The sequence below is a fragment of the Sorghum bicolor genome, chromosome 1 (genome assembly GCF_000003195.3).
Source record: "Sorghum bicolor cultivar BTx623 chromosome 1, Sorghum_bicolor_NCBIv3, whole genome shotgun sequence".
Classification (NCBI taxonomy): Eukaryota; Viridiplantae; Streptophyta; class Magnoliopsida; order Poales; family Poaceae; genus Sorghum; species Sorghum bicolor.
The window spans coordinates 66,513,610-66,531,439 of record NC_012870.2 but is presented as its reverse complement, the minus strand read 5'-3'; the positions used below and the strand labels follow the sequence as shown (position 1 = coordinate 66,531,439).

General features: G+C 46.4%; 4 protein-coding genes across 4 annotated transcripts; 1 reads left to right on the top strand and 3 right to left on the bottom strand.

Annotated features, from left to right (window-relative positions):
* LOC8082312 (DEAD-box ATP-dependent RNA helicase 35A) lies at positions 409–3,777 on the bottom strand. Its single transcript, XM_002465250.2, has 2 exons — positions 2,650–3,777; positions 409–1,665 (listed from the first exon to the last, which is right to left on the bottom strand). The coding sequence occupies exons 1-2, from the start codon at positions 3,639–3,641 to the stop codon at positions 801–803; spliced, it is 1,857 nt and encodes a 618-aa protein (XP_002465295.1). The 5' UTR covers positions 3,642–3,777; the 3' UTR covers positions 409–800.
* Positions 6,161–9,726, top strand: LOC8083647 (blue-light photoreceptor PHR2). Its single transcript, XM_002467834.2, has 4 exons — positions 6,161–7,204; positions 8,388–8,617; positions 8,698–8,796; positions 9,340–9,726. Exons 1-4 carry the CDS (start codon positions 6,272–6,274, stop codon positions 9,419–9,421), a joined length of 1,344 nt encoding a protein of 447 aa, XP_002467879.1. The 5' UTR covers positions 6,161–6,271; the 3' UTR covers positions 9,422–9,726.
* LOC8083646 (60S ribosomal protein L22-2) lies at positions 10,092–11,637 on the bottom strand. The gene is made up of 2 exons (XM_002465249.2): positions 11,285–11,637; positions 10,092–10,482 (listed from the first exon to the last, which is right to left on the bottom strand). The coding sequence occupies exons 1-2, from the start codon at positions 11,536–11,538 to the stop codon at positions 10,338–10,340; spliced, it is 399 nt and encodes a 132-aa protein (XP_002465294.1). The 5' UTR covers positions 11,539–11,637; the 3' UTR covers positions 10,092–10,337.
* On the bottom strand, positions 13,162–16,688 carry LOC8082311 (UDP-glucuronic acid decarboxylase 2). Its single transcript, XM_002465248.2, has 5 exons — positions 15,764–16,688; positions 15,552–15,631; positions 15,332–15,415; positions 15,143–15,217; positions 13,162–13,999 (listed from the first exon to the last, which is right to left on the bottom strand). Exons 1-5 carry the CDS (start codon positions 16,539–16,541, stop codon positions 13,667–13,669), a joined length of 1,350 nt encoding a protein of 449 aa, XP_002465293.1. The 5' UTR covers positions 16,542–16,688; the 3' UTR covers positions 13,162–13,666.

Sequence of the window (17,830 nt, the reverse complement as noted above, 5' to 3'; positions counted from 1 at the left end):
GACTCAGAACTCAAGTCAGTTGCTCCTCATCCAGCTCAGCGAAGCACCACCAGCTTCAGATAGGATCATAGGAATGAGGAAAATGGGGCGTACTAAATCACACCTAATAATAATATCAGAATCGCGACGATCATCGTATGGATTATCACAAACTGATACAACACGCCCAAGAGGGTATATTTCCCAAATCTGAGGCATGGTTAAAAATTTTGTTGGGCAAATGAGCACGGATACTCAATCTTTTTATTTAAAAAAGTGAATGACTTGGGAAGACAAAACATTTTTTTTTAACTCTGTTGCATGGTAGATTGGTGGTAAAACCAAGAAATATTTATTTAATTGAGTTGCTTTTAGTTCTCACTGGTAGCAAGAAGACACACCCCAGAGTGCAGGTGACACTCGGAAATATTGCTGCTCATATGCCAAAGCAGACATGAGATGGAAATATAGCATACGAGATCAAAATATACATACATGAGTTAATCTGAAATGTTGATTGATTACAGAAAGGGGTTAAAACTGGTGCTTCGCAACATTCCTATAAGAAACATACGCCAGCAATTGTTCTGGTTACATTTTCCAACAGGGCAGAATAATCTACTTGCCTCCTTCAAACAAGATATATGGTAGGTCAGTAGCAAGCAGTGTTATACCCAGCATATCACAAGTTCGTTAATACGATGCGTCTTCCTTCAACATCGAGGGAGGAGCCTTGGCTAGCTGATACATGTAACATGTTTGAGCTGAAGTTGCAGCATCTTAGCTCCTGATAACCACACACAAGCATCAACCTAGAGCAATCATATTTCTCCTCGGTAACCCCCGCCCCCAAAGTAGTCTTTTCTCGAGCCAGCAATTGCCATGGACTTTTGGTGCTCCAGCTTTGGACAGTCACTGACACGATGGCCAAGCCCACCACAATAAGCACAACCTTTAACACCACTCTCCTTGGCAATTATTTCCTCATCCTCCAATGGATCGTTGAGCTCCGCCAGCACCGGTGGAATCCTCTGCTTTGCCTCCTTCAGCAGGTGCTTGAGATCAAGAAGCGTGGTCTCAGTTTGATTCTTGTTGATGAAGGTAGTTGCTATGCCAGTCTTCCCACATCGACCAGTTCGACCGATTCGGTGGACATAGTTCTCAATTTCAGCAGGCATGTCATAGTTAATGACGTGCTGGATGTCAGGGAAATCAAGACCCTTTGATGCAACATCAGTAGCCACCAGAACATCCTTCCTTCCAGTTTTGAAGGAGTCAATTGCATTCTGCCTCTCCTCTTGATCTTTTCCTCCATGGATAGCAACAGCCTCCACTCCCTTTAGAAGAAGGTACTCATGGATGTAGTCGACGTCAGCTTTGTTTTCACAGAAAATGAGAACAGGAGGTGGAGTCTTCTGGAGGCATTCAAGGAGGTATATAATTCTAGCATCTTCCTTGACATACTCAACTTCTTGAATGACATCTAGATTTGCTGCTCCAGCTCTTCCCACATTGACAGTAACTGGTTTCACAAGGGCATTCTTCGCAAAATTTTGAATCTTCTGAGGCATAGTAGCAGAAAAAAGAAGGGTCTGTCTTTGATCCTTGAAATGGTCAAAAACCTCCTTGATGTCATCCTCAAATCCTAGGTCAACCAGCCTATCTGCTTCATCTAAGGTTAAGTACCTGCACAGATCATAAAAGGGACATTAAGTAACTTAGAACCATGTACAATAATTGGTGGAATGGTAGGAACCTCATTAGAGTCGGAGAGATTGACCAGTTTACGCTCTAACTAACTGAATGAACCAAGTAAAGTCTGAACTGGAAACATAAAGCACTGACACATGGCCACATGGGATAAGGATCTAGTTTGCTTGATAGATTTTTAAAAAGGGCATCTTTCAAAGACTTTGGAATACCAAAACTACATTCAGCTGAAGGAACAAATTAGCCAAAGATAAATATTGCAAGCTAAAATCTGAAATCTGGGTACAGTGACCAGGATTGTAGGTCCATCTGCTGAGATGCTTGCTACAGCATTCTGCGGCACTTGATAAAAACCACTGCTGAACTAGAAGCAGAATGACAGCTACAAAATAATTGCAACAGAAATACTTTAAACACTCCTTTTCCACAGTACGACTTTTACTAAAAAACATATCACTTTTGTTTGATATGAATTAATAATCACATTAATAATTAAAAAACAATTGCTGAATAAAACTATAAAAGTACTGAATACTGATATATGAGAACATATGCTCCTCTTTCCTTAGAAAATGGTGCAAATTTATAAGTGGATCTCTTTGTGCAAGTGCTATATGTTGCGTCCAACATAACATCATGCCCTACATGATAATATGATAGGCAATGGCTTACTATCCACTCTAGTACAAAGAAAACTAAATGAAACAAATTCAATAGTCACCCTAACGTGTGTGCTGCCACAAACACATTTTGCAAGCAGGTCCATATTTTTTTCAATTCATTAGAACAGGGTTCATGAAAAGAGTGACCAAGCTAAACTTTGATATTAGATTGTGCTGGTTATTACTTATCAAACAAAGTTTTGTTCAGATATTCACATCAGCACACCGTTAAACACATAACATGAAGATACCCAAGAGTTTGCTACCGAAACATGTTTCCATTGCATCGAACACTTACCTGCAGTTGTCAAGGTTCATCTTCTTCTTGGCAAGCAAATCCTTGAGCCGACCAGGCGTTGCCACCACAATGTGCACACCCTTCTTCAACACATCGAGCTGTGTCCTCATATCCACACCCCCAATGCAAAGTAAAGGCCTTATCTCCGGGTACCCGGCCTCCTTAAGTGGAATGAGAAACTGCTCAATCACATCATATGTCTGCTTGGCCAGCTCCCGCGACGGGCATATGATCATCCCAAACGGGCCCTCCCCAGGCACAATCGGCATCAATATTTCCTCCTGCACCGCCACCATGATAAGCGGCAGCACGAACACCAGAGTTTTCCCCGACCCCGTGAAAGCGATGCCTATCATGTCACGCCCAGAGAGCACAACAGGCAGACCCTGCACCTGGATGGGCGTGGGCTGGACGATGCCCCTCTCGCGCAGCTTCCGGAGCATGGGCTCCGGGAGGCGGAGGTCCCGAAAATCACGCGCAGGCGGCGGGACATCGTCACCATCGACGATGATATGCCACTTGCGGCGGAGCTCGTTGGCTTTGGCGAGCGGCATGCGGCGGAGGCGGAGGGGCGGCTTCCACCCGGTCTGGATCGAGTCCGTGTAGATGATGCCCTTGGCGATCTCACGGACTGACCTGAGGGATTTGTTGTCTGAGAGATTCTCAATCACTTCCTTCTCCTGCTGGATGCGCTGCTCCGTGGCGGTCACCTCCGGGGCGGCGCGCTTAAGCTGCGTGGCCTTGACGAGGAGGCTGGGCTTCGCGGCGGCGTCGGGAACGGAGGCCTGCGCCGGCAAAAGAGGCGGAGGAGGCGGCAGCGGGAGGGTGGAGGCGGCGGAGGTCGGCGCCGACTTGTTGAGGCGGAGCTGGCGGAGGCGCTCGGCCTCCATGGCCCGGCGCTTGGCGACTGGGATGTACTCCTCATAGTTTGCTTCCTCATCGGAGTTCGACGCGGCGTCGGCGGCGGCCGAGGAGGCCGCGGTGGCGGCCATGGGCGGTCGAGGTTGGGGTTAGGGCTCGGAGATGGCGGTGGATTTGGGGAGGGGGCCAAGGAGGAACAGAGAAGATCGGATCGAGTCACAAGGTTGGAGACATGAGGCCCAGCCCACAACAGTAAGACACGGCCTGTCAAAATAAAGAAGTCCCGCAAGGCGGTTCTTATATGGCTACAGTTACAATTTCTCTCAGTTCCTCAAAAAAAAAAAGTTACAATTTCTCAAAAGAAAAAAAAGATGGCTACAGTATTATCTTCTGCTGTAGGAACGAGCCCTAGAAAGTGTTTAGCTAGCAAAATTATGAGAGCTAAGCTAGTTGTCCAAAAAACTATTTTATTATATTTTTATTCACATGTCATGTTCTCTTTCTAATCATGCTCACATTTAGTCAATGTATGGGTTCATTATTGTATATGCTTCCGTGTCAAACTTGTTACTTATACATGAGAGTCAAGCTCTTCTTTCTCTCGTCTCTTCTTTCTTTCACATCAGCATTTGTTTGGTTATAAGCCAATTACTGTGCTTACTCTATAAAACAAAGATGGCTATAGTAAAAAAAAGTATAAATGGCTAGATTATTTTTTGCGGCTAATACTGATGCTGATGTGAATTTGTTGTGAGAGAAAAATATTATTATTTAATTAAAAAAGTATGTCTAATTCTGGTTGATAAGTTCAAATGAACACGATATTAGATTTCTCTAAGGTTCGTGCAGTCGTGCTAATTCAAGTGGTTCATGGCAAACTAAGGTTGCTTGCCCACGTCCTAGTTATCCATGATCTTTTCCAAAATAAAAAAAAATTCTCAGATGTGGACCCTTAGTTGTCCTCACTTGGAAAGTTTGTGATAGTGTGCATTTAGTTTTTCTCTATTCTTTTTTAGTTTGGTACGAAATTTACGTTTTGCTCCCGGTGAGTAGATTAGGACAATAGTTGTAGGTGTCCATTGGTGTCACCCTCGATTGGTTGTCGTAGCCTAAGAAATATTTATGTGGTCTGATTAGTTTCATGTATAACTAGGATGCACTAATACAGGCTTGTTCGATGCTCAAAGCAAATCCCAAGATGTAGATTTGGTCGTATTAAACAATACAACTTTACATAAACCAATACATATGTAAAACTAAAAATCTCATACCTTTACTAAAAATATGAGACTCAACTAGAATATGAAGGCAACTACATATAACAAAAATATAAACAACTAAACACAATGTTATGAAATGTGGATTGCTTGAGGAGAGTAAACGCAAACATCGAGACAATGTATATGTTTATGTTGACTTAGATTATACTTCTTAAGATCTTGTGTTCTTACTTTTGTCTTAAAGCTCTAGTTCATTTATGATTATGTGCTATCTATGTGTTAAATAACTGGATGTGCGATATATAGAGAGAAACAATTGCTTGTTTTCAACTTCCTAAACTTACAACCATGAATGATATATACCTTTATTGTTAACATGCTCGATAGGTGTCTGAAAATGGTGCGCGACCCACGACCACATGTGGCAGACTACGCGGGCATTTTGGCATGGGCGTGAGTTTAGGAGATAATAACCAAACTTACTTGCTATAGTTGTACTTTAACAAGAATTAATGTATAAATTCTTTTTTAGAAAAATAAAGCTTTATTAATCACTCATAATCATAATTACAATTATAAACAATAACTTGTTCGACACGCATCAATTAAAATGGCACACCGTTGAATGTCTGGTACATTTTGCCAGTTGTGCGAGCACATGTGCAGCACCATCTTACTTTTTTTTGTGTGTGGACAGCTTTCTAAACCTATAGTTTACCTCCATCATCTATTGATTCTTTATCTTTAAGATGTAACTCACGGTGGTTCTTTGAGGCGTTCTTAAGGGTAACATGTTATTAGCTATGCTACTACATTGTTTCAAGAATAGCATGTTTTCTGCACCACACAACAGCGAGCTCAAGGCCCTCCTGACAAGCAAAAACTACGACTTCCTCTAAACTATTCACCCATGTCAAATGCCACTACGTTGTAAGCTACACATTACCATATTCATATCATATCATTTACGTAGGTGGATTCAATTAAATGTATCGTGCATAATTATGCATTTGTCATCGAAAATATTTTAAAATTTGGTAGCTAAGCTACAATAAAGACCCATGTGATGTGTTTTTGAGAAAGATCCGGTATCATGCCCGCTTGAATTTATGAGGAGTTTTTCTTACAATAAATCAGCAACATAAGCCATAATACGTAAATTACATGGTGTATATACTATATATAAATAGTACGACCACAAATTGACCAAAATTAGCACGATATTGCTTGCAAATAGATTTAAACACATAAGTCTGATTTTGGTTCTTTGTTACACTGGCATTGTTTATTTCTATTTTTACTTTTCAAACGAAAGCTTTCTTGGGCTCTTTGGCTTGTGCATCTTGGGTAGAAGGGGTAGGTGACAAATAGGTTCGATCTAGATTCTGGTAAAACTCAAGTGGTTGGTGGGGGTCCAAAAGTTCACCACCTTCCCCCGCCTTCCTTCCCCTCCGACCCACCGGCATCTCACTCCTCATCCGCAGTCTGCGCACACCACCAAATCCCTACCTCCTCTCATTCACTCGCCCATCTCACCAACCATGGCCGCCGCGTCCGACTCTGACGCCGGCGCCCAGCAGCCGCGCGACGACCCCAGCCTCCTCCCTTTCGCCTCCTTCTCGCTCGCCCTCTCCATCCGCGCGCCGGCCACCCCCACACTCGCCTCCGTCCCCTCCACCATCCACCTCCCCACTCAAATCTCTACACTCGCCGTCTGCCTCCACCCCTCCGCCGCGCAGCCTCCCTCCCGCCGCCCCACCCGCCTCAATTCCGCCACCTCCTCCGTCATCGCCCCGCTGCCCTCCTCGACGCCGGGCCTCTCCCGCTCCTTCCCCTCGGGCGCGCCCGCCGCCGCGGGGCGCCGCCGCACGCTCGTCTGGTTCCGCGCCGACCTCCGCCTCCACGACCATGAGCCGTTCCACGCCGCAGCGGGGGCGTCGTCCTCCCTCCTCCCTGTCTTCGTCTTCGACCCGCGGGACTTCGGTAAGTCCCCCTCGGGGTTCGACCGAACGGGCCCGTACCGCGCCAACTTCCTGCTCGACTCCGTCGCCGACCTGCGCCGGAGCCTCCGCGCCCGCGGCGGGGACCTGGTGGTGCGCGTGGGCAGGCCCGAAGTGGTCATCCCCGAGCTCGCGCGGGCGGCGGGCGCGGAGGCCGTGTACGCTCACGGCGAGGTATCGCGGGACGAAGTCCGCGCCGAGGAGAGGGTGCAAAAGGCTGTGGAGAAGGAGGGCATCAACGTGAAGTACTTCTGGGGTAGCACGCTATACCATGTGGAAGACCTTCCCTTCCACCTCGAGGACATGCCGTCCAACTATGGCGGCTTCAGGGAGGCCGTGAAGGGTTTGGAGGTTAGAAAGGTGCTGGAAGCGCCCGAGGAGGTCAAGTGCGTGCCCATGAAGAATGTGCTCGAGCCCGGCGACATCCCCACGCTTGCTGAGCTCGGGCTCACTGCGCCACCAGCCATGGCACAGGTGAGTTGGCTTCGAGATATAGATTAGTTTCTTTTCCTGTGGTGTGCTTTTAGATCTTTAGTTAGGTTCAGCATCTTACATTTATATGTGGTAAAAGTTTCTGGCGTTCAATAGTTTTAAGTAAATTGTACAGATAGAAACAAATGGATGTTGCTAATTATGGCATGCTTTGATTTCATCTACAATTTGGCTATATAATCCATTTCCTACTTTTTAGGCATATCTTTGGGTATGTTGGGTCTTTGGTGGGGCATAGTTAAGGATGAAAACGGATGGATGTTCGCTTCTGATTTCAGCACAGCTGCTTCTGCAAAATTTGTGCATGAGGAACTATTGCAGCTATGAGTAGATGCTGCAGCAATCACAGCCCAACAGGCCATTAATAATTCCTAAGTGTGAAGAAATCGCTAGATGCTCTACCCTCTGTGCCTCTTCGCAAACAGCCACTCAACACGTGTCAACGTTGCCTGGTCGCATACGGCGCACGTGCTTGGCTTGACGCGATACCAGGGGGATCAGCCGCCTCTCACAAAAAAAATCAAGTTAAATAAAATAAGATATGAGATTTAGTCCTATGTCCTAATGTCCTATTACGAGTGTTGGCTGTGTGTTGCTATTGTTTGCTGTCTGTCAATCCATTTTTTTTGCACAGCTGTGGTAGTATTGTCCGAGTAGCACAGGACAAAATGGTAATACAATTACTTTTTGTGGTTGGATGATAAAAGATGCAGTTCTGTCTCAATCAGATATGCCAAATTCCACTCTTTCTGCAATTGAATTGTTTATCATAGTCTCACCTTCATCGCTCGATTTATTTATTTATTTATTTATTTATTTGCATTTTGCAACTTTGGAACTGAGTCACTATGACATCTGCTGCTTTTGGTCTTATCTTATGCTCTTATGAGTCGTTTGTGTAGAATACATAGAACTAAATTGACATCTTAAGGGGCTTCAACATCAATGTGGAAATGGAATGCTGAGCCGTGTTACTTCCCCGGTTCCCCCAAGGACAGTGACACCAGTGAATGGATCGTCCCTTTTAAATAATTTGAGTTAGTGCCACGGGCATATTTTTTTCCCCTGTAGTTTGTACCAAAGACCCACTGACTAGCCACTTCTGCATTTCTACTCCTTTGCACAGTGCATTTTGATACTTACCTTTCATTATTTGTTCATTTAGGACTCGAAACCTGCTGTTGGATCTACTCTCATTGGTGGTGAGACAGAAGCTCTGGAGAGGTTGAAGAAGTTTGCTGTAGAATGCTCTATGCAGCCAAACAAAGCAGACAAAAGCAATACCCAAGATAGCATATATGGTGCTAATTTCTCCTGCAAAATTTCTCCATGGCTTGCTACAGGTTGCCTCTCTCCACGCTTCATGTATGAGGAGTTGAAGAAGCATGCTACTAGGTATATTCAAGTTCGCTGAGCCCAAGTTCACCATTATACAATTTTTTCTGTCTATAATTAAGCAATTCTCTTCTTCCCAGAGCAATTCCTTTTGGGTCAACACCCAAGAATAATGATGGCACATCTGATGCTGGGACAAATTGGTTAATGTTTGAGTTGCTATGGAGAGATTTCTTCAGGTCCGTATCACTTGCCCCCTGTTTCAGATGACTAGCCTTGTGTCATTGTATTGCAGGCTTGCAGCCTATATGATATAGGCAATGCATGTTGTAAACTCTAAGAGACAATACTTAAGTCTTGTATGCATGAGTATCCAGCACATTCTTGCATTGAAAACTCAAATTTTGTATCGTACTAATTCATCAAATGATCAATTAGCTAATTTGGCTGCTGACCTATTCATCATGTACATAAAGTACTATAAATAATTTTTGTGTAAACTGTAGTTTAGATAATGTGAATACTCCTTGGACTTGTGTGCTCTTTTCATCTGCATCTTAATTAAACTGTTTCACTAGTTAAAGGAATATGTGATAGGGTGGAACTATTGTAGCTTCCTCCATGTGTTCTTATGTTTTAAATAGGTTAACTAAACATAAAACCAACTTAACCTGGTTGCTAGGCAGATGTACAGCTACACTAATCTTCAATTTGGTCTGAACTGAAATGAATAACCAATGATCACGCTGATGAACTGTAACTGATGATTAATGAAATGTCAGGTTCATCACAAAGAAGTACAGTTCTGTACAGAAGACATCTGAAGTTGCTACTGGTTGCACTCCCGCCCCAGCGCTTGCATGAACATACTTAGACAAGCTGATTGCCAGCTGCTTTTTGGGTGATAAACTTATGTGCACTTTCAATGGAGTCTGAAATTTTCTTTTTTTTTGCCGCCAATAATGTTGGTAATCGAAGTAAAGGCTGAATGCGCATTCTTGCGTTTTGGTTGGTAGATCTCAGAAGGGATCTTTGTATCTGATTCTGTCGACATTCCTCTGAATGACCGTTCAATGCAATGATGTGAGCAACGTATCGGCTGTTGTATAAACTTGTTCTGTCGACATTCCTGCAAATGACTGTTCAATGCAATGATATTGTGAGCAACCTATCGGCTGTTGTGTATGTGATTCGGTTTTAGTTTCGAACACTATACACGAAAATGGAACAGAATCACAGGTCAATCAGTGATTGCAAGGTTCGCTGGTTCGTTTTGGTGTTAATGTGATGGTATTGGATGAAATACCCTCCCGACTAGTATGCCCTGTAAGAGACAATCTCCCTGCTCGAACACATTAGTCTCCATGCCGGAAGGTCATAAAAATGTGCTGCAGCATCGCCTACCCCACCCCCATTGCAATAACATCTTGCAACATCATCCCGACTGAGACCGTGAGAGCTTGGATAGCATCACGAATGTTGTCCAACCTAGCATCACCAAAGCGATGGGAAATGACTCCAATAAATGAATACCTGCAGCTAAATAGTCAGTTCTATAGACGCTCATAAACACTCAATGCCCACGGTCATCCTTACAGAGGCTGAAGCAAGAACAACAATTCTTCGACTCGATTATCTAAGCATCACATGAGAAGTTCCAGCACGCTTATAAAAACATCATAAGACCAATTTTAAACATCAAAACTCATCCCTTCAAAGGCTACAAGCATGAGTGTTCCAACACATCCAAAGTTCACAAGACACAGATAAGGTGGTGCGTCTAATCCTCCTCCTCACCCTCGTTCTCAGCAATATTGAAGTACCGGAGCTCATAGACGCTGCGGTCCTTGTTTGACGCGATAACCCGGAGCCAGTCACGCACATTGTGCTTCTTCAGGTACTTCTTTGTCAAGTACTTCAGGTACCTGAGAATGGAGCAACAATGTTTCAGAAACTTAACTAAGAACTTGTTTTCACAGGAGGCACATCACAGTTAAGCCGCTCAAACTAGCCGTTTAAGGCAACAACTTGATACACACTATTTGAGTAAACAACCCAGTAACTGATGCAAGCAAACAACTGGTGAACTGAACAAACAATGAAGTACAATAAGTTTCAGCCGTGAACAAAATACCACTAAAACAGCTCAAGAAAGAAACTAGTCGATACAATCAAACAGCATGAATAAACATGAAAATTGCATTAGACAACGCGTGTAAAGTAAGCTTATGTTCGTCTATCATCTTGCTTGCATCTCATGAAATATCTCGTCGACAGATAATATGATATATCTCCTCGACAGATAATATGAAGGGTGTGCAGCTTTGGTACAGCAATGTGCTAATAAAACTGTCAAGCCAGTAACAAGTTCAAAATGTTATGTCCTAAGCAAACTTAATTATATTTACTGCATAATCACAGGTATGCACCTGCGGTACAGTAATGTGCTAATAAAACTGTAAGCCAGTAACAAGTTCAAAAAGTAATGTGTCCTAAGCAAACTTAATTTTATTTACTGCATAATCACAGAATGATTCACTAGCTGCAACTCAAAAATGAAATCAAATACCTAATCCTGCAGATTGACCAGTTCATCCCCTACGGAACCGATAAGAACACATACAGCTCGACGAATCAGTAGTGGTATGTCCAAAAATCAGCACCCAGAAAGAAATATGCATGCGTGGATCTCAGCGGGATTAACTAGCATGCTGTGTGCTTATATACCTCTTGGAGAAAGGCCCATCGGAGGTGACGGTGACCTTGGTCTTGTCGCGGGTGACGGTGACGCCCTCGCCAAGGTTGCCAGCCTTGCCGCCGGCGACCTTGATGCGCTCCTGCAGGAACTTCTCGAGCGTGGCGATCTCCATGATCTTGTCCTCCACGGGCTTGGTGCAGTCGATCGTGAAGGTGACGGAGCCCTTCTTCTTGCCGCCGCCGGCGGCGCCGCCCTTCGCCCCAGCCGCCACGCCGCGCGCCATCTCCTCTCCTCCGCCTCGCTCGGCTCGTCCGCGTGCGCCGCTGCTTCGGTGGTGGCTGCGCCGGGAGCGACAATAGGGTTTTTGAGGATGCGCCGCGGAGATGGCTTATATATAAGTAGTAGGGCTGAACGGATCGGACGGCCACGGTTGGTTGATGAGGTTGGTTTGCAGTTTGGGCCTTTCGGCCGTCATGGGCCTCTCTTGTGGCCATCTCGTGTGCCCGTTCAGATATGGAGTAGCCCATGTCTTGCCCCAAAAAACGAAAAAAATAGTTCCTTCCGTGTTTCTTTTTTTTTCTTTAAAAAAAATCCTTCTTCATCCTCTCATCATCACAAATCTTGCGACTTCCAACTGTATCCGGAGCAGGGGGGCTAAGACCTTGTTTAGTTAGCAAAAATTTTGGGTCTTGGCTACTGTAGCACTTTCGTTTTTATTTGACAAACATTGTCCAGTTACGGAGTAACTAGGCTCAAAAGATTCATCTCACAAATTACAGGTAAACTGTACAATTAGTTTTTATTTTCATCTATATTTAATGCTTCATGCATGCGACCAAAGATTTGATGTGATGGGGAATCTTGAAAATTTTTGCGAACTAAACAAGGCCTAAAAAAAATTGCTCCAACGGCCTTGTGACAGACTGACAGGAGATAGGAAAAAAAAACTTCTATGAATAATGTGTGAATAGTAAGTGACCTATCTATACAGTCGTCCATTGCTAATGCATCTTCTTGGAAGCGAGGACATGTGTTCATGTTAAAGCATCTCTAAGACTCTAAGAGTTTCCAAAAGCTACTTCCAATCTTTTTTTAGGAGAAACATAAATTTTCATTACTCAAAACAAAAGTTGAATTATCAACAATTACATACTGAATATGTGTTAGAATAACAACCACAATCGGTTCATCACCTGGATCACAAGAACTACCTAGAATAGCCAATTCATGGGCTACCCTATTACAAGACTGAGGTCGCTGCTGGACCTTCCAAGAAATAAAATTTCAAGTTAACAAATTGCATAACACGTTGACAAGTTTGGACACCATACTTAGATCATTGTCGCCCTAATAAACCACCTACACCACAATCGTCGCATCCGTTTCAATAAGCAAGATTTTAAAAAAGTGCTCTACAACAATTTACTATCTTAGTTTCCAATCTTTTCGCATTTGAACAAAAAATCAACCGATACACACTCGCATATCGACCAGCCGATTTGGAGATGGAAGGATGTGGAGAAGAATAAGGAGTAGGATAGGATTCCCATTGTAAATAAATGTATAAAAGACAAAGAAAAGTACAAGAGCGATCCAAGGTGATTGAGAAATGGTCTAGGATTCAGATGTCAATTTGTAGTGAGATTTTAGAAATTGTTGGAGAAGCTCAATAAATACACTCTTAACTTTGTGTAGCCACTTGGAAAAATTGTTGATTTACCAATTGTTTTTTTGCAGAAACGAGATATTCTTTTTTTTAATCATACAACCGCATGTATTTCATTAAGCAGAAGAAGAGTCCGTACACCCCACTGTAATCCGTAGATTACCGAAGAAACCCTACGTCTACTGGCAAGGCGCAAGAAATAAAACACATGAACACATTCAGGTGAAGGGGTCACTGATCTGAGGAACACACGGCCACATCGTGAAGCCGTCAAGGCACACACAATGGCATATAACAGCACAAGTGAATTTTCAGAACTGCTGCCATGCCCATATGTTGCACTACTACATCCTACTAAACTCACCATGCCCGTGTGCTGATACATTCCAGCACCAGCACGAGTTACAATTACGCATGCGAATTGCTCGCTACACATCCGCATAATCAAGCACCCCAAGCTCGTGAATCGTGATGCTGATGCTCACTACATGCACGATCTTCGCATTGCACTGCATGCATTTGTGGCTATTCTGCTTGCTTGGCCTACTCTAGTTTCTACATACATATACCCTTAAAATCTTCTGAATTCGATGGATATTTCCCGCTCGCACTGCACTACTGCTGGATCCACATCGATCGATACGTATATATGGCTCTGAGCTCTGAAGGCCAGTTCTTCCTGCCGGCGAAATTTGAGTGAATGCACGCATATGCGAATCTGAAAGTAGCAGTTGGGTCGATCCAGCTAGCTATTTGCCGGGTTGCGATGCTGCTGCTGCTGGTGTCCGACTCCGACCCCGACTCCGAAGATGCGGGCGCGGAAGTCGTGGACCATGAGCGGGAGTCCCTCGCGGAGCGGCACCTTGGGCTCCCACCCCAGCAGCTGCTTGGCGCGGGTGATGTCCGGCTTGCGCTTGTGCGGGTCGTCGGCGGTGTTGGGGCGGAACACGATGCGCGCGCCCCGGTCGATGGTCTCCTGCACCACCTTGGCCAGCTCCAGCATCGTGAACTCGCCCGGGTTCCCCAGGTTGAACGGGCCCACGTGCTCCTTCTCCATTAGCATCATCAGGCCCTCCACCTGCCATCCATCCATCAGCGGTCATTGTAATATATGCAGAGTCACTGTACTCTTTGTTCTATGACAGGTGTATGATTCATCAGTTTGGGCCTCTTGTTTAGTTGGAATCTTTTTCTACAAAATGAACATCATAGCACTTTCGTTTGTATTTGACAAATATTGTCTAATCATAGACTAACTATATTCGTCTCACAAATTACAGTTAAACTGTGTAATTAATTATTTTTTTAATCTAAATTTAATGCTGCATGCATGTGCCGTAAGATTCAATGTGACAAAAAATCTGAAAAATTTTGTAAAATTTGTTAGGAACTAAACAAGGCCTTAATTAACGTCGTCTTAAATTTGTGTCCCTGTTTGGTTTGTCTTGATCTTGTGCACACAAATAGAGCTAGTGTCTAGCTTGTGCACAAAAATAGAGCTTGTCTTCATGCCTTGTACGTGCACAAAATAATCAGTACATATACATCTACTGCAGCGAAAGTGATGTGTGATCGTCCGTATGGAGCTAGACAGATCGACAAATGTTGAACGGGGTCCTTGGCGCAAGCTAGAAATGCCCGGTAGTTCTGTATGATTACGTTGCTTGTTTCGGCGCTAGTGCCAATACTGCTTTCGGCCGGCAAAGCTGCGAGGTGCTGATACCAGTGCCCAGTGTGGCGCAGTGGGTAGTGCCATGCGTGTCCTAGGCCCGAGGCTTTGGCGTGGTCCAGACTAACAACAGAGATCTAGTCCAGACACTCCAGAGGCGACGATGAAGACCGGTTGCCACTCGGCAGCGGCCGCGCCGTGCCGTCGCGGGCATGGCGCGCATGCGTGCGGACACTTGGCGGTGACGCCGGTGACGGGCACGCAGGCAATGCCAAGCGGATCGGACGGGGACGTCTTTGAGCTGGCCGCGCGCACTTTGAGTTGAACTTTTTTTGTTTTTGACAAGGTGAACTGAACTATTGAAGGCATGCATGCAGTGCATGCACCGTGTTTCTCATGGCCGCGTCTCCGCCTGGAGTAGAGTGCGACCGGATTTTGGTAAGGCCGTAAGAGGGTACATACGTGTTGCATCACGCATTAACTTACGATAAGGCTAAGCTAATTTGTGGGCCTCGATCGTGTGGTGTGAGAGATTGCATATATTGGCATTACCAGGTCGGACACGTACTGGAAGCTCCTCGTCTGCTTGCCGTCGCCGTACACCGTCAAGGGATCCTTCCTCAGCGCCTGCAGAGCATATGGAATGGCACATGCATATCAGTCGCTAGCTCGTATGGTTGCGTTTCGCGTCCTGCGGCGGCTGATGGAGTGCGTGGCCGGACGCCCGGAATGACGACTCACCTGCGCGACGAAGTTGCTGACGACCCGGCCGTCGTCGATGCACATGCGCGGCCCGTACGTGTTGAAGATCCGGGCGATCCTCACCTGCACGCACGCACGCACGAACGTGTCAGCGGGTCGATTAAATTGGACGAAAAATGCATGCAATTGCCATCCGATCCGCAAAGAATGGATGCATGGCGACGCACGCCGCAGTACAGGAGTCAGGACGACGACCAACCTCGAGGTTGGCTGCGCGGTGGTAGTCCATGGTCAGCGTCTCCGCCGTGCGCTTGCCCTCGTCGTAGCAGCTCCGGACACCTGCATGCAAATATAATCCATAGATCGATCGTCGGACGTGCATGCAGCGACGACGAACGTGTTGAACGAACGAAGCGAGATCGAATGTACATGATCCATCGATTAGCCTCGATCGTCGTCTTATACACGTACCGATGGGGTTGACGTTTCCCCAGTAGGTCTCCACCTGCGGGTGCTGCAGCGGGTCGCCGTACACCTCGCTGGTGCTGGTGAGCAGGAACCTGGCGCCGACGCGCTTGGCGAGGCCCAGCATGTTGAGCGTGCCCATCACGTTGGTCTTGATCGTCTTCACGGGGTTGTGCTTGTAGTGCACGGGCGACGCCGGGCACGCCAGGTGGTAGATCCGGTCCACCTCCAGCAGGATGGGCTCCACCACGTCGTGCCGGATCACCTCCAGCGCCGGGTTCCCGGCCTGGTGCGCCAGGTTCTCCTTCCGCCCCGTGAAGAAGTTGTCCACCACCACCACGCTGTCGCCGCGCTCCAGGAGACGGTCCACCAGGTGGCTGCCCACGAACCCGGCACCGCCCGTCACCACCACGCGCAGCCCGCGCCGACGGACGCCCAGCGGCAGCCGCGCCGCGCTCGCGCGCCGCTCCTGCTCGCCCACCGCGGCACCCAGCGCCGCGTTCGCGGACCCGCCGTAGTACTGCCGCCGCGCGAGACTACCGCTACCACCCGCCGCGGCCGCGCCACTGGCGGCGGCGACGGCGCCTCCCCCGTTGGACGACGATGGGGCCGTGAGGAGGACCGCCGAGGTGACAGCCATGCCCACCAGCGCGAACAGGAGGCGCTGCTCCTCCAGGAGGTACCGGAGCGGCCGCGCCAGCGGCTTGTGAGGCTTGGGCGTGTACCCGGGGGCGCCCGTGGGGAGGGACTCCTCGTGCCCGCGGAAGATCGGCTCCGACGCCATCGCGGAGCCCGGCGGTGGTGCCCTCTGAAGGCTTCGCGCCGTGTCTCCGCCGGCAACTCTTTTTTTTTTTTCCCTTTCCGCCCCCTCCTGTGCAAGCTGTGCCGTGCTTGGTGTGGCCGTGTGCCCGGCCGTGCGATGTGAGACGCGCGCGCGACCTGCGCGGCCGGAGGTGGCGGGTGGGGAGTATTTGACGGAGCACGCCGCGCCAAAGGGGTCGGGGTGGGCGTAGCAGCGGCCGCACACGTGGAATCGCCGCGCGTCGCGCCGTTTCGGGGACAGGCCGCTGCGGGGGTGCGCCCACGGCCCTTGCCGAATGCCGAGTCGCCTATGCCATCTGGTTCCAGTGATTCAAGACTACCCCGGTAGAGTCCTCCTGAAAAAAACTTGCAAATTGAGCCCGTCTGATCACGGAACACACGTATGGACCGTTTAAAACTTTCAGGGAAATAGTAAAACAGAGTATTAAAAAAACAGAGGAAACATTAAGGACCCGTGCTTGGAACAGAGGAATTTGTAGCACGTCAACAGAAGCATAGCAACGGTCTAAGAAATGTATAAAGTAACTTATGGATTAGATAAAAGCAAAAACACAGATGATATACTAATAACTCAACGAATCAATAATGGAGCCGATCAGATAGGGACCCATCAGCCACAACTATGCAGTAAAAACAAATCTATTTAAAATTATAAGATATTGGTGTTTTTCTTGATACATTATTTTTACTATGTATCTAGAGTTATAGACATAGTGTAAATCTAAAATGTATAGCAAAAAGTGTATCTATAGAAAACTAAAATGTTTCACAATTTAGAATGGAGAGACTAGTAAACAAGACCCTCATCTTTATCTCTTGAAATCTTCACTCCTCAAAGGTTTTTTCGTTGTAGATCGCACATGCACATTTCCTCTTCCTCGACTCATCAGCTAGTGCTATAGCCGCGCTTTTGGATGTGGCTCCAGACTCGAGAGTAAAGCGGATGAAACAAGAGGGCTTGGTGAGGCACATGCTCGATGTGCGGGCTAGTGGCAGAGCTTTCATGGAAAAGAGGGGGCCAATATAAGATGAAATAGAACCAGAGAGGGCAAGGTTAATATTTTGTTTACATTTAAAGCAATAAAAATTAAGTTCTACATAAGAACTTGTCTAGCTTAGGGATGGCCATGACCCTCTATGGTCCTAACTAAGCTCTGCCATTCATGCGGAATCTTGAACTCTCGATAGTGTTGACAATGGGACTCGATAAACTCTACGTGCTCTTTGTTTCTCCACTTCACCTTGGCTTTC